General features: G+C 42.1%; 2 protein-coding genes across 18 annotated transcripts in view; both read right to left on the reverse strand.

Moving 5' to 3' along the window:
- AGBL2 (AGBL carboxypeptidase 2) overlaps positions 1-20,393 on the reverse strand; it is a 44,438-nt gene extending 24,045 nt beyond the window's left edge. For 6 of the 17 annotated variants that reach the window (XM_070563874.1, XM_070563868.1, XM_070563864.1 and 3 more), the window contains exons 1-10: positions 20,293-20,385; positions 19,575-19,710; positions 19,255-19,318; positions 18,032-18,166; positions 15,530-15,646; positions 14,509-14,562; positions 13,545-13,730; positions 9,374-9,481; positions 2,985-3,138; positions 316-1,098 (exon numbers count right to left, since the gene is read on the reverse strand). In XM_070563874.1, coding sequence (XP_070419975.1) covers positions 316-1,098; positions 2,985-3,138; positions 9,374-9,481; positions 13,545-13,730; positions 14,509-14,562; positions 15,530-15,646; positions 18,032-18,166; positions 19,255-19,318; positions 19,575-19,610 — 1,637 coding nt within the window. In that variant the 5' untranslated portion in view covers positions 19,611-19,710; positions 20,293-20,385. Of the gene's footprint in view, positions 1-315; positions 1,099-2,984; positions 3,139-9,373; positions 9,482-13,544; positions 13,731-14,508; positions 14,563-15,529; positions 15,705-18,031; positions 18,167-19,254; positions 19,319-19,574; positions 19,711-20,292 lie in introns of those variants that run through there. The other 11 variants (XM_070563871.1, XM_070563867.1, XM_070563865.1 and 8 more) reach the window with 5 other exon arrangements.
- A 1,042-nt stretch (positions 20,394-21,435) lies between these two features.
- Positions 21,436-27,768, reverse strand: part of FNBP4 (formin binding protein 4) — a 32,337-nt gene continuing 26,004 nt past the window's right edge. The window contains 2 exon segments of the mRNA XM_070563855.1: positions 21,436-22,501; positions 24,751-24,908. Coding sequence (XP_070419956.1) covers positions 22,411-22,501; positions 24,751-24,908 — 249 coding nt within the window. The 3' untranslated portion in view covers positions 21,436-22,410.

Below are 27,768 nucleotides of genomic sequence, written 5' to 3' on the forward strand. Positions count from 1 at the left end.
ATCGTTGGGTGCTATTATTATTGTTATACCAGCCTCATCACGAAGACCTCAGAACCCGCAGACTTCCGACCTTTTCCATTCAATCATTTCACCCGTTAGTGAAATGTCTCTAGCTAAAATGTTGCATGTTCAGTTTCAACCCAAAGATAAGTCATGATTTGAAAGTCTGAAAATGAACAAACCCATGTGACTGCAAAGAGAACGGTAAAGACTGTCCCCAAAGCCATACCCAATTCTTACAACAGAAGAGTCCTCGTCCCCGGTAAGGTAGTGCTCACGGCATCCAGAGAAAGATCAGCAGATAAAGGGCCTCACCTCTTGATCATGTTCCTGGTGTACCAGATGCAAGGGAAAGAGTCCTTAAGAATGGTTTTATAATGCCTGTTCAAGTCCCTTCCAGCCAGCGAACACCGAGAGTTCCCCACAATGACTCCGTCTGGATTTAACATGGGAACCACTTTGAAGACAAAGATATTTCTGAGGAGCTGGGCATCTGGGGAGTCGCTAAGGATGAAGTCCAAAAAGCCTTTCATGATCCAGGAGCCATTACTTTCCCCGGGGTGGACTCTGGCGCTCAAGACCACGGCTTTCTTCGCAGCTGCCTCTTGAGGCGTCCGGGACGGGTTGGTGATGGTGAGCAGGTAGACGATGTTTCCCGCTAGGCTCCGGCACAAAGTTCGGAGTTTGCAGAACTGAGCTTGCACAGGGTTGTTGGCCACGGACAGGAGGTAGCACTGCAAATCGGTGTACGTATACGGGTAGAAGTGTGCAAAGAAGCAAGTGTCCTGGTCATGTGGAAACTGAATGGTCCACGTGAGACAATAGAAGGGCTGCTGCCCGTCACCCGTGCTGCTCTTGCAGTACTTGATCTCACTTCCTTCTCGCCTCCAGCCAATGTTGTGGGTGTCGGCATCCAGTTGGGAGTACATGAGTGGCTTCATCCCCAAAGTATAAAGGCTCTTGGGTTTTAGCAAGTTGACGATGGTGAAGCGATACGTGGCATCTTTTCTGGTGTTCTGAACTCGAAAATAAAACCACTGAGTGTATTTGTTCGTATAGAGGTCGGTTCGCAAGGTGAGTTCATACTCATAGGTGTCCCTGTATCGGAGAAAATAGAAGAATATCTTTGTAACCCCACACTCCCCTCAGAAAACAAATCTGGGAAAATATTGTTTTCCCCCGGTAAAAACAGATCTTATTACAACAGAGAAGCCTGCTATGTCAAACATGTATTTTCTAATTTACCTAGTTCTCCTGAAATATTAGGCTAACAGCAACTTGGGGAAAGAAGGGTTATTTGGGGTGGGACGGGAAGAGTCTCAAAACTCACACTGCCACGCAGGATGTTCGGGAGCTCTGTGGGCTTCGTGGTACCTTTCTAGCGCACCCAGTAACAGTTTCTAGCCACTCCCATACCCTTCTCTGAAACACAGTGAACACAGCCCTCTGCTGGCGGCCAGCTACATCCTGGACGTCACCAGCGTGGAGGAGACCCTTAAGCCTCTTGTGCTATTTTATCTTTGATCATCAATTATTTGAAGATGACGGGGCATCTCTGGAATGCATTCACCTTGTTGAAAAGAAGCAGGACTAACTTGCAGAAGAGGAAATACAAATGCCAAAGCATGAAAAGATATTCATCTGCATGCACAATTAAAGAGATGCAAATTAAAAGAGAGTGTCATTTTCCCCTCCATCTCATCAACATTCCAATGCTGGGAAACAGGCACTCTCGTACACTGTTGATGGGAACTGAAGTCATGCTGGAGGGCAATTTGGCAAAGCCTAGCAATACTTAGTGTTCAAACCCCTTGACTCAACAATTTTATTCTAGAATTTATCCCATAAAACCAGAAATACTGGGGCTGGCCCCATGGCCTAGTGGTTAAGTTCACGCCCTTTGCCTTGGCGGCCCAGGGTTTTGCCGGTTTGGATCCTGGGCATGGACCTAGCACCACTCATCAAGCCACGCTGAGGTGGCGTCCCACACGTCACAACTAGAAGGACCTGCAACTAGAATATACAACTATGTACCGGGGGGAGGGGGGTGCTCTGGGGAGAAGAAGGAAAAAGAAAAAGACTGGCAACAGATGTTAGCTCAGGTGCCAATCTTAAAAAGAAAAAGAAACTAAAAAACCCCCCACAAATATTTAAAAATATTAAGGCACAAGGGTGTTAATTCTGTTAAACAAAAAACTGTAAACATCTTAGTTTCCCATCGATTGGAGACAGGATAAAGTACGGAATATCCATACAATAGAATAATATGAACTATTAGAAATAAGGAGATATATCTGTGGTACTGCCATAGAAAAACATCTAAAATTTATTAAGTGGAAAAAGCAATTTGCAAACAGTATGTATACCATTACCCTTTTTTTTTTAAAGCAAGATTAGCCCTGAGCTAACATTTGCTGTTAATCCTCTTTTTGCTGAGGAAGACTGGCCCTGAGCTAACATCCATGCCCATCTTCCTCTACTTTGTATGTGGGACACCTGCCACAGCATGGCTTGACAGTGGTGCATAGGTCTGTGCCCGGGATCCGAACCAGCGAACCCTGGGCCGCTGAAGTGGAGCACACGAACTTAACCACTATGCCACCAGGCTGGCCCCCCATTATCCTATTTTTAAAAATACATAATTTGGGTATATTACACATACACAGAGACAGAAAAAAAAAATTAATGCATATACATCAAACTCTTAACAGTTGCTGCATCTGGAAGGTATGATTATAGGACAACTTTTTATGTTACATATTTTTATTAATACAAATTTTAAATGAGCAGTAATTTCTTTCATAAGCAGAAAAAACAATTTAGATAAATTTTATTCTGGGGAGAAATATGAGTCACAAATATTGCTCCTCGTAACCATTTCCCATCACCTCTCTTTTTCAAAAACACTCCTGACTCCCGATCCCTGAAGACACTTCTCAGGCTCTTCAGTCATCATCCCTGTGGGAAATTCGTCTGTTACTCACACTCTGACAGCTTTTTGCAGATTCCCACTCTCAAATCGTGATTCAAACAGCAGAGCATTATCTTCTGGTCCTTGCAGCGTGACAGCAAGGTCCTTGATAATTCCTCGTTTGCCTCCCACTCTGGAACTGGTGAAATAGGAGCCTTCGGTGGGCACTGCAGAGGAGACAGACATATTTAGGTCAGGTTCCACTCAGAAGCCATTCACCACCAAGTACTATCATCACTCAGCCCCTCTATGTGTTCAGCACTATTCTACGTTAACAACAATGAATACTCAAAATTGCAATTGTCCTTGCTGAGAACTTTAATTTGAAACAATGTATTTCTTTGAAGTGGTTTAGAGCCCTTCCTTTTCCTGCATAGCTACTCCTGGCATCTGAGATACAGCTCGTACCCACTGAAACCCTAATGTGAAAGGATGTTGGCAAAAAATGATATTCTAAATAGAGGATCTGAAAACATTTCTACTCTTATTCTATTAAAAAAGTACAAATAACATCTATTTATTAATTTAAAAAAGATAAAGGGGAAAACAAAAAAGAAAATCAACTCCCTATCATTTTTTGGTATATCCTTCCAGATTTAAATGTAACAAAAATAAAAGTTTGAGGAGCTGGCCCTGTGGCCGCATGGTTAAGTTCACAGACTCCACTTCGGTGGCCCAGGGTTTTGCCAGTTCAAATCCTGAGCAAGCTCATCAGGCCACGCTGAGGCGGCGTCCCACATGCCACAACTAGAAGGACCCACAACTACGTACCGGGGGGCTTTGGGAGAAAAAGGAAAATAAAATCTTAAAAAAAAAAAAAAAAAGTTTGAGAAGAATTGGCTTGGGTGAATCTGCCTAAGAGGGAAACCAAAATATCACAGTCATTAGTGAAAAGAAAAGGTTATGACTGAAATTTTATCTTTAATATGAAACTAAAACAAAAAACTATGAAATTTATTTTATCTTTTTAAACAAAATTTAGATTCTAATCACAATCTCTTTCTAGTTCTTGGAATAATAAAGAATCACTTGTTGATTTTTTTGGTGGGGTTGCAATTTTTCAGACAAATTCACTGAGAGTGACATGTGACATCTTTGATTTTTGCAGTTACTTTTGCAAAACTATTTTGGGGCTTCATAGTTTTCCCAAGGACTTCTCTTTGTACCACAATATTCTTATCATTATGCCCAGAAGAACCTATTTTGTCATCTTTTGTTGATCTTCTCTTTAACTGTTAACTGATAAAAAATTTCTAGATTTTCATTTGTCAATGGCTTTGCAAGTAATTTAAGCAATTCTTTAACATTTATCAACTTCATAAAATCCCACATCTCTTTTTATTTTTAATTTTTTTTTTAGAAAATGGTGGGGTTTTTTTTTTTTTTTTTGCTGAGGAAGATTCACCCTGAGCTAACATATGTGCCGACCTTCCTCTATTTTGTATGTGGGTTGCCACCACAGCATGGCTACAACAAGTGGTCTAGGTCCACTCCCAAGAACCAGACCCAAGCCGCCAAAGCAGAGCATGATGAACTTAACCACCAGGCCATAGGGCCAGCCCCCAAATCCTGCATCTCTTGTAGGGATCACCATTTCACTTTGTAATTAATTTTTACTTTATTGACATTATATTGTCAGATCTTAACAATATCTACCAATCAGCAAATGACTGGTATGAACAGAGATGCTGACCATGGGACAGGACAGATGCTAGCATTAAACAAACAGTAACGTTTGTGCAGCACCTGAGTACAAAAGTAGTCAGTTCATTAGTAAACATATTCCCATTATGATGACTTTGGCTTCTATGTGTAACCTTGTCACTATGGAGACTTAGAGAATAAACATTTGGATAACAAATGAGAGCAAAGGAGAAAGCATGCATGCAGAAAAGTGAAAGAAGAAAAGCACACAAGAAGAAGGAGCAGAAGCAGCCCCAAGAGGATGTGTAATCCAGTTAAAACCCAGGGCCCCGGGGCCAGCCCAGTGGTGCAGCGGTTAAGTTCACACATTCCACTTCTGCAGCCTGGGGTTCGCCAGTTCAGATGCCAGGTGCAGACATGGCACCACTCATCAAGCCACACTGTGGTAGGTGTACCACATATAAAGTAGAGGAAGATGGGCATGGCTGTTAGCTCACGGCCAGTCTTCCTCAGCAAAACGAGGAGGATTGGCAACAGATGTTAGCTCAGGGCTAATCTTCCTCAAAAAAAAAAAGAAAAAAAAAAGCCAGGGCCCCAAAATGGTTCCCTCTCTTTATGGCCCCACAATCGAAGTACAAACCACCAATCAGATGTCATTAATATAGGAATTTCAGTATTTTGAGTCTCTCAGGTAATAAAGACAATCGAATTCATAGCCCACAGTAACATTTGTCAAAAAAAAAAAAAAAACAAAACCTCTCTCCTTTTCCCCCCAATAGTCTCATAGTAAGTAGTTGCTCTGAGGCCCTTAAGCTGACAAATTTCCAAATTCTCCCTGGAGCCCCATCTTCTCAGTTTTCCATGTCATCATTCCTCCAATGGGGTTGGCCCAACTCTTCCTGATGTAGCCAAAGGACATGAAGATTGGGTGCATCTGCCACAATTGCATCTTAACAGGACAATTAGGGCAACTCACAAAAGGTGCCTTAGGAGAACCAGCTCTCAGCCCCAGGGTTTCCTTCTATGCAGAAATATCTCTGAAAAGAACAGATGTAGCAATGTGGATTCATGGTCATCTGGTTTTTTGCAAATGACTACCGCCAGGTTAGTAAGAGGTGAAATGGGTTTCCGATCCCAAGGATTTCTTGAGGTTTCAGGAGCAATACATTCTCTATTATTTATCCAAGTCTACCCATTATGATCTCTTTGTTTAATGTCTCCCAAATTCCTCCTCAGACATTCCATAAGACGGAGCTAAGTACATGGTGAGCTGCTTCACCTTATCCACTTCACAGCATATAACTTTTTCCACCATAATGTTATTAACGTGAAGAGAGCTCAGAATCAAGGCAACTGGGAGTGGAGCAAGTGCAATAACATGTCAGCTGGGCCCTCTGCTGTAACTGGCTCATTTTATTCTTCTGGTTGTAGAATTGACATACACTGCAGTCCATCCCTCCTATTTCTAGTTGTTTCTCCAAAAGCTTCCCCTCATTCACTGACTCAACACCTTCTATTTCTACCAGCTAAACTTGCTACACATTCCTCCTACACCAAAATAGATTCCCCGATAATTACTTTCTAGCAGTGATTGATTTTCAAATTGTGAGAATATTTTTCTTGCTTTCTATTTCTTGAAAACAGCATTTCCCAACTGCAGAGAACTCTTTTTAAAAAGTTCCAAGTAGCTCTGGTACCTGTGCGTGCAATGAATCTCAGATGGTTTTTGAGGATGACAAAGGTTGCCCCTGTTGGCAGCATCTCTGCCTCCCCATGTCTCTCCCTATTACTAATTTGGCATCCTGACATTAATAATTCAAAATTTACTTCCCTTTTTTTGGGAAGGTTCATATACATTTCCTGGCTCATTGCTCTTTAACATTACCTTTCCTTTCTGTCTCAAATGTTAGTTTTACCACCTGCTCCACATCCTCCCCAGCACTTGTTATTGTTTATATTTTTATAATAGCTATTTTAGTGGGTGTAAAGTTGATCTACCCTTTCCATAAATACCCTTTATCAAGTTGAGGACATTCTCTTCTTTTTATTTTTTTAAAGATTGGCCCTGAGCTAACATCTGTTGCCAATCTTTTTTGTTTTTTCTTCTTCTCCCCAAAGCCCCCTAGTACATAGCGGTATATTCTAGTCGTAGGTCCTTCTAGTTCTGTTATGTGGGACGCCACCTCAGCATGGCTTGATGAGCAGTGCTAGGTCCACGACCAGGATCCAAAGCAGTGTGAACTTAACCACTTGGCCATGGGGCCGGCCCCAGGACATTCTCTCCTATTCCTAGTTTTCTGACTGCTCTCATGAAAGGCTGGACTTTGTCAAATGCTTTTTCTACATCAAGATGACTGGATGATCGTGTGTTTTTCCCCTTTGTTTCATTAATGTGGTGTGTTGCACCGATTTTCTTATGTTGAATGGCCCTTGCACTCTTGGGACAAATCCCTCTTGGTCATGGTGAATAATCCTTTCAATATCGTGTTGGATTTGGTTTGCTGGTATTTTGTTGAGGATTTCTGCATTCAGATTCATGAGGAATATTGACCTATAGTTTTCTTGTGATGTCTTTGTCTGGCTTTGGTGTCAGGGTACACTGCTTCATGAAGCATTGGGAAAGGTTTCCTCCTCCTCTGTTTTCAGAGTTTATGAAGACTTAGTGCTATTTCATGTTTAAATGTTTGACAGAACTCAAACAAACCCTGTCAAACCATCTGGGCCAGGAATTTCTTTGCAGGAAGATTTTAAATTGTTAATTCAATTTCTTTGTTATAATCTATTCAGTCTTTTTACTTCTTCCCAAGTCAGTTCTGGTAATTTGTGTCTTTCTAGCAATTGTTTCTGTTGATCTATGCTGTCTAATTTGTCAGCATAAAGTTGTCAATAGCACTACTTTATAATTCTTTCGATTTCTGTAGAGATGTTGATGTCCCCTTTCATTCCTGATTTTGATAATTTGTGTCTCCTCTCCCTTTTTCTTGGCTGGTCTAGCTAAAGTTTTGTTAGTTATGTTGATGTTTCCAAACAACCAACTTTTGGTTTGATTTTTTCTATTATTTTTCTGATTTCTATTTCACTTATTTTCATTCTTTTCATTATTATTTCCTTACTTCTGCTTCCATTGGATTTAGTTTGCTTTTACTTTTCTAATTTATTAAAGTAGAAGTTTAGGTAATTTATTTGAGACCCTTCTTCCTTCCAAAGGCCTTTAAAGCCATAAATTTACCTTGCCATGCTTTAGCTGCATCCCTAAATTTTGATATTTCTTTTCACTCAATTCAAAATATTTTTGAACTCTCCTTTGATTTTTTTTTTAAAGATTTTATTTTTTTCCTTTTTCTCCCCAAAGCCCCCCGATACAGTTGTATATTCTTCCTTGTGGGTCCTTCTAGTTGTGGCATGTGGGACACTGCCTCAGTGTGGTTTGATGAGCAGTGCCATGTCTGCACCCAGGATTCGAACCAACAAAGCACTGGGCCACCTGCAGTGGAGCACACAAACCCAAACACTTGGCCAGGGGGCCAGCCCCTCCTTTGATTTCTTTAACTCATAGGTTGCTTAGAAATGTGTTGTTCAATTTCCAAATATTTGTAGATTTCCCAGATTTCATTCTGTTGTTGATTTCTAATTTAATTTTGTGGTGGTCAGAGAATACATTTTGTATGATTTCAATCCTTTTTTTTTTTAAGATTGGCACCTGAGCTAACAACTGTTGCCAATCTTTTTATTTTTTAATTTTTTTTTTTATTGCTTTTTCTCCCCAAGTTCCCCCAGTACATAGTTATATATATATGATTTTAGTTGTGGGTCCTTCTAGTTGTGGCATGTGGGATGCCACCTCAGCATGGCCTGATGAGTGGTGCCATGTCCACGCCCAGGATCCAAACTGGCGAAACCCTGGGCTGCCGAAGCAGAGTGAGCGAACTTAACCACTCAGCCACGGGACTGGCCCTGATTTCAATCCATTTATTTTTATTTTTGTGAGGAAGACTGGTCCTGAGCTAACATCTGTTGCCGATCTTCCTCTTTTTGCTTGAGGAAGATGGTCGCTGAGCTAACATCTGTACCAATCTTCCTCCACTTTATGTGGGATGCTGCCACAGCGTGGCTTGATGAGTGGTGCTAGGTCCGTGCCTGGGATCTGAACCTGCAAACCCTGGGCTGCCGAAGGGAAGCACATGAACTTAACCACTACGCCACCAGGCTGGCCCCCTCAATCCTTTTAAATATATTAAGACTTGCTTTACAACCTAGCATACGGAGAATCCTGCGGAATCTACCATGGGCCCCTGAAAAGAATGTGTATTTTGTTGTTTTTGGGTACAGTGTTCTGCACATGTTTACAAAAGACACGGCTTCCACCTCTAGGACTGCAACGTAACGCAGGAAACCACACAGTACATATGTCATATGCACATGCCACAGGGGAGTCACTAAAGTACACACAGGAGGTGGAGAAAAGAAGAGCAAGCTCCCCAAAGACCCAACATCTGATTGTCAGGAAGGCGAATAACAAGGGAGATGCTATCAGATGGGCTTAAAACTATTACGGAAAAGGGACTGTCATTTTAAAAACAACTGAAATTTTAAAGCTGACAGGTCATGAGCATCAGGTCTCCCATTCAGGTTGGTCTGAAAAAGATAGTTTATTTATCACTAAACTATGGACTTTTTAAAATCACATTTATTACAGGAAACATGTTTATTATAACTTTGTAATGATTAATTACTCACTGTTGAGGGTAATGACAATACCTGAATCTAATTGATAGACAACTGTGCCTTCTTCCTCTCCTACAATTTCTGGTACCTTTTCATTTCCTGTAGGTTGATAGAAATATTCCGGTTGAGGTGGGATCCACTCTGAAAGAAGACATTACAAAAGTACAAAATAAGAAATAATATAAACGCACTTCACCAGAATTGATTTAAAATTACAATAATAATTATTCAAATGGCTAGTTGGTTGAACAAATCAAATTCCCACCCAAAGTTTCCAGTTTGTGTATAAATTAATTACATCTTGCTTTTTTCCATAAAGACTATGAGGAGACTTTTAACAAAAAGCATATACAACGGAAGTACAAATTTTAAAGAGAAGACTTAAAAATAAGCCAGAAATGTGAATATAGTTGCTGTAACAACTCTTTTTTTTTTTTTTTAAAGATTTTTTATTTTTTTCTCCCCAAAGCCCCCCGGTACATGGTTGTATATTCTTAGTTGTGGGTCCTTCTAGTTGTGGCATATGGGATGCTGCCTCAGCACGGCTTGATGAGCGGTGCCATGTCCGCGCCCAGGATTCAAACTGATGAAACCCTGGGCTGCTGCAGCGGAGTGCACGGACTTAACCACTCGGCCACGGGGCTGGCCCCTGTAACAACTCTTTAAAATTTGACTCTGAGCTTCCTTTTAAAGTCAGGAAAACATGATCAGCTACATACTGTTCACTACTATAGAAAACCAAGTAGGTCAATTGTTTCAGAGGAAACAAACCTTTTCCGTTAACACTCAATCCTAAAAGATTTCTCACATGGGACTTGGGCAATTTCTCCATATCATTTTAAGTACAGGTGCCACTGATGAAAGCCGAGGGCACATAAAGACACAACACAGCAAAAGACAATGCTCATTTCTTTTCCTTCCTTTAAGGTAATGGGGAGTGACGAGGCTTTGATAATTCAGTTTAAACAATAAGCTGCTCGTTATTAAATTTCTTTGAAAGTTTTAAAAAATTGCTTTTTTGAAGCTCTAGTGGTTTAGTGGATTACCACTGCAGTAACTTGGATATTAACTTCATTTCCCACTTTTTCTGTCCCCTCTTAGAACGGAGTCTGAAATCCTCACAGGAATTCTCTTAGTCTACTTTATACAGGGAATAGCCAAATCCTACTGTTTGGCCAGATCAACTTGGACTTTGATCTACAATTTGTACAGTGTAGGGACAGATGACCTCAGGACTTCTCAGCTACTGTGTCAACTCAAAATGCCTCCCCCCACACACATTTCCAAACACCCTTAGAGCAAGTCTGTGCCCAGTTAAGAACGCTGAACCTGTCCTTACATCTTCAGCTGCATCTCTTGTCTCTGAAGCCCAATGCTCTATGGCTGCCCACACACGTCACGCTCTGTTTCTGTTCCCTCTAACTGGAATACTTTTCTTTGACAACCCTCAATTGGATCACTTCTAACTCATCCTCTAGATCTCAGCTCACATGTCAACTCCTCTTGGAAACCCCCAGGTAGGCAGGGCTAAGTTTCCCAGAGAGAGCAAGCTCTATGCAATTGCCTGGTTATATCTTTAACTTCCCCGCTAGTCTGCGAGTTCTGGGTGTCTCCATCTTATTCATCACTAAAACATCTCTAAACATCTCTAAAACAAAGCACTGTACTTAGCATACAGCAGATGCTTAATAAATATTTATTGAATAACTATTATAAGAGGGAAGTGAGAAGATAAGAAACATCCAGTTGTTTATCCAGCAATCTAAAGCAGAGACACATGTTTGGCAGACATAGGTGTTCCATCAATTAGAAAAGTCCCCACTTGGAGAAAAAGGAAAAACAAAATCTTTAAAAAAAAAAGAAAAGTCCCCACTTTTCAACGCAACCCACTTCTGAAAATGCTTCATAAAATGAACGCTAAAGATTATACTTGCAGCAATAACTTAAGGATATGACCAGCAATGTCATAAAAAAAGTCTACTATTTCTATAGAAAACTCCAATAAACTCAAAATATAATTGAAAAGAGTAAAAACTATGTTCTGATATATATGGTGTTCATCAATTATACCAAGGCTGGTAAAAACTTTTATAAAACTCAACCAAGCATATCAATACTGAGACAGGAATAATCTAGAAAACAGACTTAAGTATTAATACATTTTGGCCTCTGGAAAGGTATCCTGGAGAGACGTCAGCATCACGGCAGAGTGAGCTGTCTCTCAGTCTCGCCCATTTAAGTTACAACTAACTGGACATTCATTAACCAGCAGAGGACCCCTGCACAGCACAAGAGGACTTCTGAGAGATCCACAGGGCTATACATCTGAAGGTAGGTGGACTGGATCCCCGGGAGGCAGTGGAACCAAGTGAGCACAGCCCGACCCTGGCAGCACTGAGCCAGTTGGTGGATCCTCACACAGCAGCCGCGTGGGACTGGAAGAAATGGGGACAGCCTGGCCTGTGTGAATGCTTTGGGAATTGCAGCCCGGGCCACAGGAGTGCCCAGCGTGCTGTGGGGACCCTGCCCATGGGCACATTCTACACCAAGAGGCAGTGACTCAAACACTGCATGGGCACCCCTCCCCACTAGTGCAGTGCAGGCGAGAAAGCACCCTGCCCACTCAGAAGGCACCCCTGCCCGCAGAGCACAGCAGCCTGTGGGATCCTCCAAGTGGTGGCTCAGCCCCTGTGTGTGGCTCCTCCCACCTAGCATGCAGCAGCTCAGCTGAGTCCCTGCCAAGCACAGAGGCCCTGCCCATGTGAGCACTGCCTGCAGAGTGGCTGTGGCCAGCTGGAGCAAACACAGAGTAGCCCTACCTGCAACTTCCACCAGAAGGGGTGGGACCAGAAAACACAGCTCCTGCCCACTCCCAGCAGTGGCAGGTGGAATCGGTGACCCGATATTATCATAAATGCGTCGGCAAAGGATCACTTCATCCAACATCATGAATAACTACATTAGTACTCCAGAGCAGAACAAAATGACAAGTCTCCAGAAACCAATCCTGAACTCACAGAAATTTACAATCTAAATGACAAAGAATTCAAAATAGCTATCACTTAACAAGCTACAAGAAAACTCAGAAAGACAGTTCAATGATCTCAGGAATAAAATTAATGAGCAGAAGGAATACTTCACCAAAGAGACGGAAACTGTAAACAAAAAAACAAAACCGAAAACCAAACAGAAATTCTGGAGATGAAGAACACAATTAATGAGATAAAGAATAATCTAGAATCCATAAAAAAAAGAGAGAGCTTATTATGGAGGACAGAATTAGTGATTTACAGGATAGAAATATTGAAATGCTTCAAGTGGAAGAGGAGAGAGAACTAAGATTTAAAAAAAAATGAAGAAATTCTTTGAGAAAGATCTGACTCAATTAGGAAATGCAACATAAGGATTATAGATATTCCAGAGGGAGAAGCGAGGGAGAAAGGAGCAGAGAGATTGTTCAAAGAAATACTAGCTGAGAACTTCCCAAACCTGGGGAAGAACTGGACTTAGAAGTACATGAAGCCAATAAACTCCTCATTACTTCAATGCAAAAAGACTTTCTCCAAGGCATATACTACTAAGGCTGGCGAAAGTCAATCACAAAGCAAAAATACTAAGGGCAGCAAGGCAGAAGAAAATAACCTACAAAGGAACCCTATCAGGCTTTCAGTAGATTTCTCAGCAGAAACCTTACAGGCTAGGAGAGAGTGGAATGATATATTCAAAATACTCAAAGACAAAAACTTTCAGCCAAGAATATTCTACCCCGAAAAACTCTCCTTCAGATACAATGGAGAAATAAAAGCTTTCCCAGGTAAACAAAAGTTAAGGGAGTTCATCCCCACTAGGCCTCGCTTACAAGAAATGATAAAGGAAGCCCTCCTCCCAGTAACAAAAAGGCAAAGGTTTACAAAATCTTGTTCAAGGAGAAGAACAGACAGAATCAGAATTGCTGCTCTCTCTTAGCAGAGCTCAGAAAGGTGTCGTCCCACTCTAATGAACTCGGAAGGCTTCCAGGCTGTACTCGAGCGTAACCGTTGACTTTGGTGTGTGTGTCAGATTCGCAGAGCTGAATCATTTCAGGGGGAGCCAACAGCTGCTGAATCTGTACTGCCCTGTACTTGCGCACGCAGGACTTAAAATTGTAAAATCCTGTAATAAAGTCTGTGAGAACAGTAACACCGGGACACAAAAGCCACGTTACCAATATGATGAATGTTTTCCTTGATGACCTCACATTCTATTGGCCATCTTGGAGCCTGTAGGGGCCCGCTGCTAGGCAAAAAGGCAAAGAGATCTCGGGGTTCTCGAAGACGTGGGTTCACTTCGCCAAAGTCATTGTGAAGAAGCTGTCTGCTCTTGAGAAGCGGTGAACTCAGCAGAAGGGAACCTGCCAAAAGGAAAGGGAGCAAGTGAACAGCATCCTTCTCTCCTCAGGAACGTTACTGCTCAACGTGATAACTAAGTACCTGTAAGCACTGTACTAAAATATGGGCACAGATGTGCAGTCCTGTGACATGTTTCTCCTTCAAGAAGATTTAGTCCAAGACGACAGCACTGAAGTTATAAAACGTTAGGTTAAAATTGTGCACACATAGTCTATTAAATATTTAAATGCAAGGCCTTAGAGTAACTTAGAAGAAATTTTGTTTTTTAAATCAAAGCTAGTGGGTCTAAGAAATTTCAACAGTAGGTTAGAAATGAATAAAAAATTACTTAACGTATTTTATTATTTTTGTTTAGAGACAGGCAAGAGAAGGAAATTTCAGTTCATTCATTAGCATTTTAGAAAAAAGTCCACAAAACTTTATTAAGCACAGTGAAACAATCCACAAATTAAATTTCAAGTTCCTAATATACCCATTCAAAGGGCAGAGTGACTAATAAGACAAAGAGGATGGAAAGAGAGGGGCAGAGAAGGAGGGAGAAGGGGCAGAAGAGAGAAGAGAGGAGCTCTTGGGAAATAGAGAATGAGAAAAAAGGGAGGAGAAGAATGGCTTTTGGGGAGAAAGACAGAGAAAGGAAATTCGAGGAAGAACAGAGAGAAAGGAAGGGAGGCGGGAGGAAAGGCTGAAGGCCGGTAATTGCCAGCTCTGCTGGGGAGAGCAGGAGGTGAAGACATGTTCCCACAAGGGAGCTGTTTTCTGATGTGGAAGGACATGCGATACCTCTGCTCACAGCTTCTATCTGTCTGCGCACAGTTGAGGACAGACACGTGGGCCCTAGAAAGACAAGGAGAAGGCAAGGTTTGTCCTGGGGATCTTTGTCTCTCCTTTTCCTGCCTCCCTTCCCCTATTTCTCTCCATCCCCACCCCAAAAATGCGCCCCTGATTTTCTATCTCTAAATCTTTTCCCCAATGTTTAAAGGGGGGGGAAGAGCAATAAACATTCAAAAAGATGGTAAAGCTGCTGAACCTCACTCATAATTAAATGTAAATCGAAACGACAAGGAGATACCAGTTTTTCACTTAATAGACAGGAAAAACATTTCTGTGTTTTCACCCTCATTCTGGCAAAGGTGCCAGTAAGCAGGTCCTCTGAGAACTTTCTGGCAAGAGGGCAAATGGGTACAACCTTTCCAGAAAGCGGTTAGGCTGTATTTAGTAAGATGTAAAACCCTCACACCGTTGACGCAGCAGTCCCACTGCTGGGAGTCGACCTTACAGAGTTTCTCACAGAAGTTCATCGAGATGCACATACAAAGCTGCTCATGGCAGCAACGTTCAAATAACAAAAATGTGGAAACCACCAAAGTGCCCATCCAAAGGAAAATTAAAATAATCATGATACATTAATGAGATGGAACACCGTAGGTGCCCTTAAAAAGAATGAGGTAGATTTTGGGTATGTGCTCATATGAAAAGGCTCTCTAAGATATATTATTATACAAAACATACACACACACAAACCAAGTAAAGACTGTGTATGGGATCCCCACGAGCAATTAAAAAGAAAAAATATATAGATACAGGAGGATATATCTTTTTTTTTCCTGAAAAGAATGATAACAACAGTGGTTGTATTAGGGATGGGGCAGGGCAGGCTTTTAGTTTCCCTTTTGTGCTTTTTTCTAACATTTGAATTTCCTAACCTTATACCTTATATATATGACCTTTCTTAAAAAGAAACTTATTTTTTTTTAAAGATTTTATTTTTTCCTTTTTCTCCCCAAAGCCCCCCGGTACATACTTGTGTATTTCAGTTGTGGGTCCTTCTGGTTGTGGCATGTGGGACGCCGCCTCAGCGTGGCTTGATGAGCGGTGCCATGTCCACGCCCAGGATTCGAACCGGTGAAACCCTGGGTCGCTGAAGCGGAGCACACAAACTTAACCACTCTCAGCCACGGGGCCGGCCCCTCTTTTTTCTTTTTAAACAAGCAGATTGTAACTCATTTCTTTTTACCTGTGTACTTTTCTGGTTATAGAAAACCCAACATAATACACACATTGCCACAAAGATAAAGAAAAAATATCTTTCTCACTCTAATGATCAAAACAGAAAAAAAGAAAAGGGTATGAGATTATCAATTACACTCCAACTAAAACTCATTCACATTGCTGTTACCTCTACCAGCTGATTCTGCACCTTATGTTTTTTAGTTTATTACGACTGGCACTTGTTTCTTATTAATGTTAATTTGACGGTCAGCAAATGGGGAGGAGGAAACAAGCGGAGGCGGTCAGCTGGCTCCTGGGCCATCACCCTGACCAGGCTCCTCTGCTCAAGCCCCGTCTTTCGACTCCCTGCCAGGAGCTCTGGGACACACTAGGGAAGAGCCTTCTGGGCCTGGGCTGAGCAAACGTAGAAGATACATATTTGAAAACGGACTGGCTGCATCAAGGATGAAGTGCTGTTTAAATTTCCCAGGAATTACCAAATCACCTTCCTAAAATAGCCCACCTACTCACATTCCTAACAGCATTGTAGGAGACTGTTCCCCCACACCCTGACTTACACTAGGTATGATTTTTTTTTTAAGTTTTGCCCGAGTCTCATAATTAAAAAAAGATACCTTGACATTTTAATTTGTATCTTTAATTAGAGGTGAAATTAAGCATCTTTTCATAAAGCTTATTGACTGTGTTTTTGTTTTTGTTTTGTTTTGTTTTTGGTGAGGAAGATTGGCCCTGAGCAAACATCTGTTGCTAATTTTCTTCTTTTTTTTCTCTTCAAAGTCCCAGTACATAGTTGTCTCTCCTAGTTTAAGTCATACTAGCTCTCCTATGTGGGACGCCACCACAGCATGGCTTGATGACCAGTGTGTAGGTCCATGCCCAGGATCCAAACTGGCAAAACCTGGACAACCAAAGCAGAGTGTGCAAACTTAACCACTCTGCCATAGGGCCAGCCCCTATGTTTGTTTTTCTATGAACTGCTTGCTCATGTCTTTTGCCCATTTTTTGATCATCTTTTATGCATTTGATTTGTGAGAACTGTTATTTTAAGGAAATTCATCCTTTGACATGTTTGTCACAATTTTTTTTTCAGTTTATTTTCCTTTATTAATTAATAGTACTTTCTTCTATACAGAAGTTTAAATTTTTGCTGTAAAAATTACTGATGCTATATTTTATGGCTTTTGGGTCTTGTGTCAATTGTTTTAACTAGAAAAGGGACACAATCAGATCTGCTCATAAAAAAGAACACTGCTGTGTGAAACGCATGGGAAGAGAGCCTCACGGAACAAGAGAAGAAGCCAGGAGACCAATTACTCGGCGGTTTCAATAGTGGGAAATGACGGCACCTTGCACTGGGGGTGGGAAGGACACAGAGCAAAGAGAAGCGGATTGATGTTTGGTTGGATGTGTACTGAGGGAGGAATTCAACTACACTCCTGCCCTTGGATTCCAGGAGGGACCTGCGGAATCCCTGTGAAAAATGATTTTTCCCTAAGCCAGCTGGAATTGGCTTCTACCACTCTTATGCAAACAACTGAAAAAAAATATATCCATCAAAAGTGCGTGAAAAGGGGCCGGCCTGGTGGAGCAGCAGTTAAGTTCACATGTTCCGCTTTGGCGGCCCGGGGTTCACGGGTTCGGATCCTGGGTGCGGACATGGCGCCGCTTGGCAAGCCATGCTGTGGTAGCCATCCCATGTATAAAGTAGAGGAAGATGGGCACGGATGTTAGCTCAGGGCCAGTCTTCCTCAGCAAAAAGAGGAGGACTGGCAGCAGATGTTAGCTCAGGGCTAATCTTCAAAAAAAAGAAGAAAATTGTGTGAAAAATCAGCGTTACTCTTGACCAAAGAGTCTTACCAAATTTTCCAACAATTTGGAGGAAGAAAATCCAGAATGTGCTATTTGAATTTAAACCTACAATCCAAAGTAGATGTAGAGAGAACATTTTTGAGTGATGTCAGAAACAGTGGCCAATAGGGGCCAGCCTGGTGGCGTAGTGGTTAAATTCACACACTCTGCTTTGGCAGCTCAGGTTTGCTGGTCCAGACTACAGGCATGGACCTACACACCACTCATCAAGCCATGCTGTGGTGGCGTACCACATATAAAATAGAGGAAGACTGGCAACAGATGTTAGCTCAGGGCCAATCTTCCTTACCAAAAGAAAAGAAACAGTGGCTAAGGCTGCTCCCCTGGCTTCTCCCCCATTAGGCCGTGTTCTCCTGAATACCACCAGCAGTCACTCAAGGCAGTGAGGCTTCTGGGGAGGTCATACACATTGATTATTACTCACATAGAAGCTTCTCCTTTTGCAGGGGGTCTGGGGTCAAATCATGTCTTTCCCCAACAGAGCCACTCAACAGACACTGAGGATTATTCTTCCAAAGATGCTGGGGCGTAGCAGAGTTTGGTAAACTGCCTCTCTGAGCTAAGAATAGGTAGGCTAGTTAAAGGTGCTGGAAAGCTAGCTCATCACCTCTAACATCGAGGTCAACACCAAAACCACTACTACCAAACCCCCCGACTTCTGTCCCCACCCACCACCACAGGCCTTTCCCATGAACATGTTCCATTTCCCAAAGAGCCTGCACATTCCAATCTACACGCGTTCAGCAGTATTTTCTCCATTTTACAGTGAGGAGAAGACTGGAGAAATAGTGTGGTACAGTGGAAAGAGAAAGGGCTTCAGAGACAGAAAGATCTGGTAGCTACAAGGGCAGCCAGGAAAGCCACAGCTAAGTGTAGGCAGGTACTGGGGGGGCGGGGGGCAGCTGGTTGGGGGGAACCCCGATGCCCTAGGCTGCTTTGTCCTGAGGGCTCTGCTGAATCTGGCAAACCGGAAACTCAGTTTTCAACAAATTAGTAATCACTCAAAAAATGAAATATTATTAAGAAAGTTTAACAAGGTTGATAGAAATCAAATCAATATGAAAACTTGATTTTATCTCCCAAAACCAGGAACAAAGTCAGAAAATCAAAATTTAAAAAGCTATCACTTAAAATAGCATAAAAATATTAAGTTCTATGAAAAAATTACAAATCTTTATTGGGAGACATTGACCTAAGCCAATGGAGAATTGCGTTCTATTCAGAGACTGGAGAATTCAGTGGCGGAAAGTTCTCATTTCTTGTGAAATTCAATCTACAGACGCAATGCAATCCCCCAAATTTCTTTAACCATCACAAGCCAATTCTAAAATTATATAAAAAGGCAAGAACAGCCAAGACACTTTTGAAGAACAAGACGTGAGGACCTATCTTTCCAGATATCACAACTATTTTAATGCTATGGTACAATTAAGAAAGGGTGGTATTGCTGCAAGGACAAACAGACCCTTGTACACACGGACACTCAACAGAGGTGACGCAGCAGACCAATGGGGAAAGGACGTACTTTTTACTAACACTGCTGGAAATATTCATCATCAGTTTATCCATGCATAACTCTGCCACTTAATCAAACAATTTACTTCACAGACCCAGAAAAGGTGATGCTAGATAAGAACGAGATATTACCTTTAAAGTAGCCATAGTACCGGAGGTGACGGTACATAAAGTCTTCATAGGGATCAGGAAGAGTCTGGAAAAGGAAAGGCCATCTCAATCAGGAAAGTCCTTTCAACGAAAACTCAACTCTTAACAAAAGGTACATAAGTATTGCTGCAAAGGACAAGACACCTGAGGACGTGTGTAAACAAACCAGGTGAAGGACATTCGTGCAAATCATTCTATCATTGGGGATCAAGATCTCCAGCTGGAAACAGGTGCCCCCAGAAGACCCCTTCTGACCTAGTACCGGATTTTGGTGGAGTTCCTGGAGAGGGGGATGTACCCACCTCCTGCTTTAGCTCTGTTTCCAGCGCCGGGAACATGTTACTTCTGCATGATACGCTGAAGACCAGTCGGTGACACTGGCATCCAGCCACAGTACCCACGCAACTTCCAAAAGGGCAGCTGGTCACACCGGAGAAGCTAAAAAACCAGAACTGCACAACTGGAAAAACTGCCGATATTTACCCCCTCGCCCACCTCCCACGCGATTTTAGGAAAACGTGCCGCGTCGCTCCCCTTCCCTGCCTGCCCAGCCTCTCAGACAAACAAGGACCCGGGAGGTGCTTCCCTCTCGGAGGCACTTGAGGAATTAGGGAGGGAGACACGTCTTCCGGCCTCCTCCCCATGAGGCTCCAGGACCCTTGCTGGCCCCATGCTCCCCTGTCCCTGAGAACAGAGATGCCCATCACCAGGACGCCGCAGGAAAGCCAAAGAAATGGGGACGGAGGGATCCGGCGGAGTGGGCTCTGGGTAGATGAAAAAGAAGGGTCGGGGGCCGCGGGAGTGGGCTCTGAAAACGGAATGCAGGGGTTCGGGGCTTCTGGTGCGGGGGCAGGCGGCGAGGGGCAGTTTCCCGAAGGGTCAGGGGAGGGGGCGTAGAGACTTCCTAGGGGGGCAGAGGCCAGCGCGCCGCGGGTCGTCCCGGGCAGCAGAGGAGCCCACGGCCCAGCAGGCAGAGACCCGGCACCAGCACCGGGCAGAGGACCCGCCAGCCGAGCTCACCCTCCACCGCGCTCCGCTCCGGCCCCGGTAGCCTAGCAACCGCGAGGCGGAAGCGGGAGGGCGGGGCGGCCGAGGCTTCCGGGGAGCGAGGCCCCGCCCCCGGGGAGGGGGTGGGGACCCGGAAGTGATCGACAACCTGCGTTTCGGACTCCTTCCTCCTCTCATTCAGCATTGCAGCCCCGCTTACGGGGACTCGAAATTGGGTTGAGGAACAGAGGGCCAGCGGGCCCCAACAGTTTTCTTCTTTGCTGTCCCTTAGCTTTAGGTAACTGCTAAGTATTGCTCAAAGGCAGCTGCTGACCTTCTCCTCTCCCCTTGTTTCTCTCCAACCCATGGCTAGAATCGAAAAACACCTTCTACGCTGGAAAAATAAAAGAAACGGTAAATCGAAAGCACACCTTTTGATCAAATTGCCAGAATTTTAAGAATGCTCCGTTCTGGTAGGATAGTGACAAGAGCACTGCTACTCTGCAGCAGCTCCTACAAGTCTGGAAAACTGTTACAGCAAAAACTTTAATGGCTAGTTGATAGCCTTTATCTTCAGAAATTTGCTTTATGCAAATTACAAGAAAAACAATTTATATTTTCAAAATATTAACATTCCATCATTTCTAGGATTTAAGCAGGTCAAACAGTAGCTAATATTGTGGAATGCAAGCTCTAAAACAGAAGTCTCACAGCATCCTCTGGTCCTAGAAGCCTGTCCAGCCTTAACTCCCTCCCTCCCCTCTCCCCCACCCACTGCCCAACTCAAGATCCGGCTGCTCTTTTTCCGGAGAGCTGTTCTTCAATGTTTGCACATGCCTTACACCGTATTTGATTAGGAAAAACAATTAAGAATTGACTTAAAATATGTCTTGGTTACATAATCATGTAGTAACAGGCTTAGAAGAGCAAAAGGATAACCAATCAGGGGCCAGCCCTGGGGCCGAGTGGTCTGCTTCAGCCGCCCAGGGTTTCGCCCAGGGGTGCACTGGTTTGGATCCTGGGCGCGGACATGGCACCGCTCATCAGGCCATGCTGAGGCGGTGTCCCACATGCCACAACTAGAAGGACCCACAACTAAAATATGCAACTATATACTGGGGGGCTTTGGGGAGAAAAAGGAAAAATAAAATCTTTAAAAAGAAAAAAAAACCAATCGGAAGTATAAAAAAAGCTTTATTAGTGCATATATACAAATTTACAAGGTCAGAAACTGGAGAAATACAAACAGAGCTTTAAAACACAATTTGCCTTTTCTTCAGTTTAAAGTGACTTTTACCTGATTGTGATACAATACAAAGTACGGAACAGTAAACTGTTTTTTAAATACTGGAATTTTTATGGAGAATACATTCACACATATAAGGGAGGTGAATTCTGGAACAAGGTAAGACAAGGGAGATACATCAATACATACAGCGGCTCTTATTACATTTACTGCCACATATGTGAGGGGGAGTTCTCAAAATCAAAGACATGAACACCAGCTGCTGCCTGTATTGAAATCTAAGTATGCCACTCCACCTAGTGTGTGAAACCACTGAGCTATCGGTTCTAGAATTTGTGAGAAACAATACTCTCAGAGAGTGTGGCCATCTGTCAGCACAGGGTAAACAACTTAATATTCCTCCGCACTTCAGGGGTGGCAGACTAGAGGAAGAGGTCAGAGATTCCAAGATCCCAGTTAACCAGGTAGAATACAGAGCTGCCTTCTTAATTGCACTTGTTCTGGAGACGTTAACGAGAGAGTGCCACACCAGGAACTGAATGAGCCTCTATTAGGGAGGAAAATCCATCACTGGGCAGCGAGGCCTCTACAGAGGTGTCATACTTAGGAGCCACATGTTCCAGCTGGATGAGGTTAAGGAACATACCCTGCTGAGTGTGCCAGTGTGAGAAAGGATAAAGGCAGCCAGGTCAAAGCATTCAGTCACCTCACCCTTCAACAAAACAGAAAAATTACGTTTCACGCATGTGCGAATTTTGTACATGGATGCTCTTGCCCAGGAAATTCATATGCTCTCCCTCATAACATTTATAGTTTATTGACAACAGTAAAACTAGTTAAGACTCTGAACTAAATTAAAAAAAAAAGTCAATAATAGAAATTAAAAAAAATTTTTTTTTAAAAAACTATGTGTTTGGAGCCATTTTCCTTCTTTTCAGTCTTGCTCGCCAATCCTCAGGGAGGGCTTCAAAATTTGCATTTCTCTCTGCCATGCCACTGTGAAAACAACACACAGATTACTTCACTGGAAAGAAAAAGAATGAAACCGTTCATTTCCTAGCAAACGAAAACCTCTACCTGAAACTGAAACTCTTACCTATCATATCTATGTTCATGAAAATGCTTCAAGTTTCTCAACTAAGTTTCAGCATATTCTTCATATTTCTTAAGGCTGATAGGTCAACCAAAGACATACACACACTCTTCTCTGTCATTTTATAGACATGTTAAGTACATACTTATTTTTATGTATCTCCAGTAACCACTACAGCCACAGTGAAGGAACAAAACACATTCTGGCAGAAGTTTTTCTTGGCCCCTAGGAGTTATGATTCTTTAAGGAAGATATATTTAACCCTCAATATACCACCAGAGACCTTTGGACCTAATGTTTTTGAGATTCTCTTTTGATCAATTCTAACTAGTTGTAAGGACTAATATCTCATGGCTTGTCCAACATTTAAAAAACAGATTTAAAAAACTCAGATTCCATCTTGCAATTACCAGAATGGGAGCATTGGATCCTTTTATAAATCTGAAATCATCTAAAATAAATTATAGAATCTCTGTAATTTCCCCATCACCTTGAAACAGTTTGCTATTTCATCACTGTAGGAATTAATCATTACTCAATTCTCGGCAATACTGAAAAAGACTAAAATAATAAGAAAACTGAAGAATAACGGTATCCCCTCAAGGATGATGCAAAAGTGAAATAAATTGTCATTAATACTATCCCTCAGTTTTCTTATTATGTTGCCCCAAATAGGGCATCACCTTCCAAGGAAGTAAAAAAAGAAGCCTGGAGACATCTTCATAGTCTTTTTTCCCCCCAAAATATTACCCAAACCAGAAAATCAATGCAGAGAGACAGATGATGGCACTGAAGAGTCTAATCATGATGGTAAAATTGATCCGATTAAAATCTCAGACTATGAGTTTAGTTAAAGGACTATGTCCTGGATGAACTTTCTCAAGTTCAAGCTCGCTGAGTCAACAATATATTTCTACGGACAAAGGCAACGCAGTATTCTCATCTAAAAGAACAGCTTCATCACTCAGCATTTCCTAACAAGAACCTGGACCATCTCATTTTTCTAAAAAGACATGTGACAGGAATCTCTCAGGTTTTATGGTGCTGTATGCTAAAATTTATTTGATAGGGTTCATAAGTGGAAAAATGCTGAAAGCAGGTAGGTAGTAATTGGAGAGAAATAGGTATTTTAGGAACAAAAAAAGTCACTGGAGGGGCTGGCCCCGTGGCCGAGTGGTTAAGTTCGCGCACTCCACTGCAGGCGGCCCAGTGTTTCGTCGGTTCGAATCCTGGGCGCGGACATGGCACTGCTCGTCAGACCACGCTGAGGCAGTGTCCCACATGCCACAACTAGAGGAACCCACAACGAAGAATACACAACTATGTATTGGGGAGAACCCCACAACGAAGAATACACAACTATGTATTGGGGAGAAAAAGGAAAAAAATAAAATCTTAAAAAAAAAAAAAATGAGTCTTTAAGAAAAAAAAAAAAGTCATTGGAATGATATTCTAATTGTATCTAAAAATGAAAATGTTTTGAATAATGAAACAAATATAGCTATCCTCTCACAAATGTTTTCATAAAAAGTGCATTTATGGATGTTGCAAGTACAAGAACCAGAAGTAATGATAAGCTAGAAACCATCAGAGATGAATTTGAAAACTGGCATTACTATTTATGAGATGAGTATGTTCCAGGTTACACATGAAAACTCAACAATTAGTTGCATTCAAAGAATGTTGCTGATTTCAGTAAACATACCTTCAAAACCAGGAAAATAAAGAATAAAAATTTGGATTAGCTATGCTTAAATTCTTGTTAAAATTTCTAAAGAAGTTTTTCTTCCTCTTCCTTTGTTTTTACTACTATAAATTACGTATAAAATAAATTCATATATATATATATAAAAGGGTCTTGGATCTAGAGGGTAAACGGGGACTAAGTTTCCTGGCACGCTGAGGGTTAAGGCAGTCCTCGGCCTAACATGAACACTCAGTGGGAGAAAGGATTACGGCTCTGATACTTCCGAGTTTGAAAAAGCCTAGACTGTAATTTTTATACGGAAATAAACATTTCTCTGAATTAAAAATTGTTTTAGGTTAAGTTTGTAAAGAATACCAAAACTTAAGGGCTGTGATTTTCAGAATATGACTGCTCTAAAACAACAACCACAAGCACCACAAGCCGCCCACCTGGGGTCCCGCTTACCTGACCAGCTGCTGCTGTTTCCACTCCTCGATGCGCTTCTGCGCAGTTGACTCCCGGTCCTCTTCACTGGAACTAGAGTTCTCCTCTTCGTCCAATTCTCGCTGGATACTCTGCCACTTCTTTACCAGAGATGGCATTTTGGTTTTACTCTTCTTTGCCTGTAACGAAGGCTAAAGGTCAGAAGGTACACAATACTTAAAATAAGGAATGAGTCCTCCACACAAGATGAGGATCATTCCCCTAGTTCTAAGGAACAAGTGGACTTGAAAATCACAAGAACAGAAATAGAGAAAATAAATACCAATCTAAGTTCTTGCCAGAAATTTCTACCAACTATAAACCTAATGTTTCGTTAAAAATCTAAAAACTAAATGTGGTTATATTATGAAATCAGGTCAGAAAAATTTCCCTTAGCCTCTTTATTCTATGGAATCAAAACTGTTGCTGTTACCTCATTTCCTCAGAATTACAGTGTTCCCTTTTACAAATTTTAAAGAGATGCAGGATTCACATCAAGTGAAAAACAAAGCTGAGAACCAAATCACCAGCTTTTCTGGAGACAGCAACAAAGTCAGTGGCAACTATTAAGTATGAAAAAGGCAAGGAGACGCAGCAAAATATTAATGATGAGATTAGTTTTAAGAGGAGGTATTATGAAAAATTTTATTTTTCTTCCTTCAGATTATCTTCATTTTCTAAACTGTCTATAAACATGTACTTTTGTAGTAAAAAATACTTGTGATGCTTGCAAAAGTAGCACTATATATGCAACACAGCTTGCTCCATCACCGTTTCCAGGTTTCTGATCAGCGGCACTCTAGCACAGAGGGCTTCCCCAATCACCCTGGCTCAAAGAGCACCACCTCCCGCCCTCTTACACTGCTTTTTTTTTTTCATTGCATTTTAAAACATTGAGGGGCCGGCCCGGTGGCACAGCGGGTTAAGTGCGCACGTTCTGCTTTGGCGGCCTGGGGTTCACCGGTTCGGATCCTGGGTGCGGACATGGCACCACTTGGCACGCCATGCTGTGGTAGGCGTCCCACATATAAAGTGGAGAAGGATGGGCATGGATGTTAGCTCAGGGCATCTTCCTCAGAAAAAAGAGGAAGATTGGCAGCAGTTAGCTCGGGGCTAATCTTCCTCAAAAATAAATAAGTAAAACACTGAACATCTGTTTGCTTATTTGTCGCTCCAACCCTGTCCCCCTCTCCCCCAGTCTGCCAGAAGGGAAGCTCTATGAAATCACAGATTTCATCTGTTTGACTTACTACTAAATCCCAAGCTCCTAGGGAGAAGGCCTGACGAACAGTATGCAGTCAAAATACGCCCTCTGTGACTGGTCACGTGGAATTAGAGAGCTGCTGCATAAGACACTGATGAAATCTAATGTTACCCCGGTGTTTTCGAAGAGAAGCAGAGCCGTGTGCTCAAAGACCAGGTCACGCTGTAAAAACAAGCAGCACTCATGTGGTAGGTGTGACTACGTGCTGTGCTCATGTCAGGACTTGGTGTGGGGCCCAAGCTGTTTCTCCTGCCTGCACTTCAGACAAACACATTTCTCGATTAAGTCCCCAAAGACAGGAGAAAATCAGCTTAATATTTTCAGTCTTTTTTTATTACTTAGCTTTCCGCTTGATACCTATTTGGACTGTCACTGACAGTTCTTAACTTTCTGGGGACGTGAATGCCCATCTGCTGTGCTTAGACCTTTAGCTCCATATACCTTCCCACCCTCCATTCTGTCATTTAACCTGTGGTGCAATCCGACCAGTGCAGGCACACCCCTCCCACAAGCTCCAACACAGCCCATTCTGGGTTAGCACGGAACCAACTGAGTAAAAAGTAACGTGGATTAACAATCGTCACGTGCACATAAAGGGCTCACTGGGGTATAACCTCTCACTGAACATCTGCGGACATGATTAAAAACCATAGATCTAGGTAGCATCACTGTTGTTTCATTTTGACTTCTATAGGTTTTGTTAATTTTTAGCATATTTGATTCCTATCTGTCATGGAAAAATAAGTATGTTTTAGAAGTTATACATTGCCTATCACATTCAAAACCATGGATATAGAGTTGCACTGGACATTTGAGCACATTTTAGGGGAAGAGGCAGAGGAATAAAGATTAAATGGCCTTTTCATAGTTTATTTTCTAGTAAGCTGCACACAAAACTTTCAGAAAAAACATCTAAAATACATATTGGTCTCAAATATTCTTGAGAATTAGAGGCAATTAAGTATGTATTTTATATTCTTTAAAAATGGCCTGTTACAACAAAGAGATGGGTCATTGTCTGCTTCCAGACATTGGTTATGTAAAAATGATTATTAACGTACAATTCTGGATTTTCAAAACTATTATTTGTAAGACCATAAAAGCACGATTGGCTGAAAAACTACTTGTTGAATGAAAGCAGGAGGAAGTAATTACCTCTTGGAGGACTGGAGGAAGAGTGCCAAGGATGTCTTTATACAAGAAATGATTGCTGAGTACTGCTGTTCTGACACTTAATTGTGTAAAGAATGAACAGTAGTGGGACTGGCGGATAAAATAAAAACACGGAGGTTGTAAGCAGCGTGCTGGCTCAGGAGTACTGTACATGCTATGGTAAGTAGACTAACAACAGTCTGTTCAAAATGTTGATTTTTATAACATTTCCTTCATTTTCAGATAATTTCTGGAACTACAGTACCAACTTGGACAAGTAGTTCAATCCAGAAATAGCTTGTCTATTTTGTGTGAACTCAAAACTCATTCAGGAAGGTTCCTTGGACCATTGTAAAGCAAATAAATTTGCCCTGTTGACCTCTAGGGCAAAAGATCATAGTTAAGGTAAAGTGCGAACACTGGGGGGAAAAGGTGATGAGAAACTTTCTTTGGGTAACTAGGGTATTCAAAAGTGCCCATGAAGGAGATGTCAGAAAGACGGCAAACTATGAAGCTCCAGGCCCTTGTTCCTCCATGGAAACAGCATGTAAACAAACACAAACGGACTAAAACGGCTTTGTGGA

The sequence above is a fragment of the Equus przewalskii genome, chromosome 11, assembly GCF_037783145.1.
Source record: "Equus przewalskii isolate Varuska chromosome 11, EquPr2, whole genome shotgun sequence".
Taxonomy (NCBI): Eukaryota; Metazoa; Chordata; class Mammalia; order Perissodactyla; family Equidae; genus Equus; species Equus przewalskii.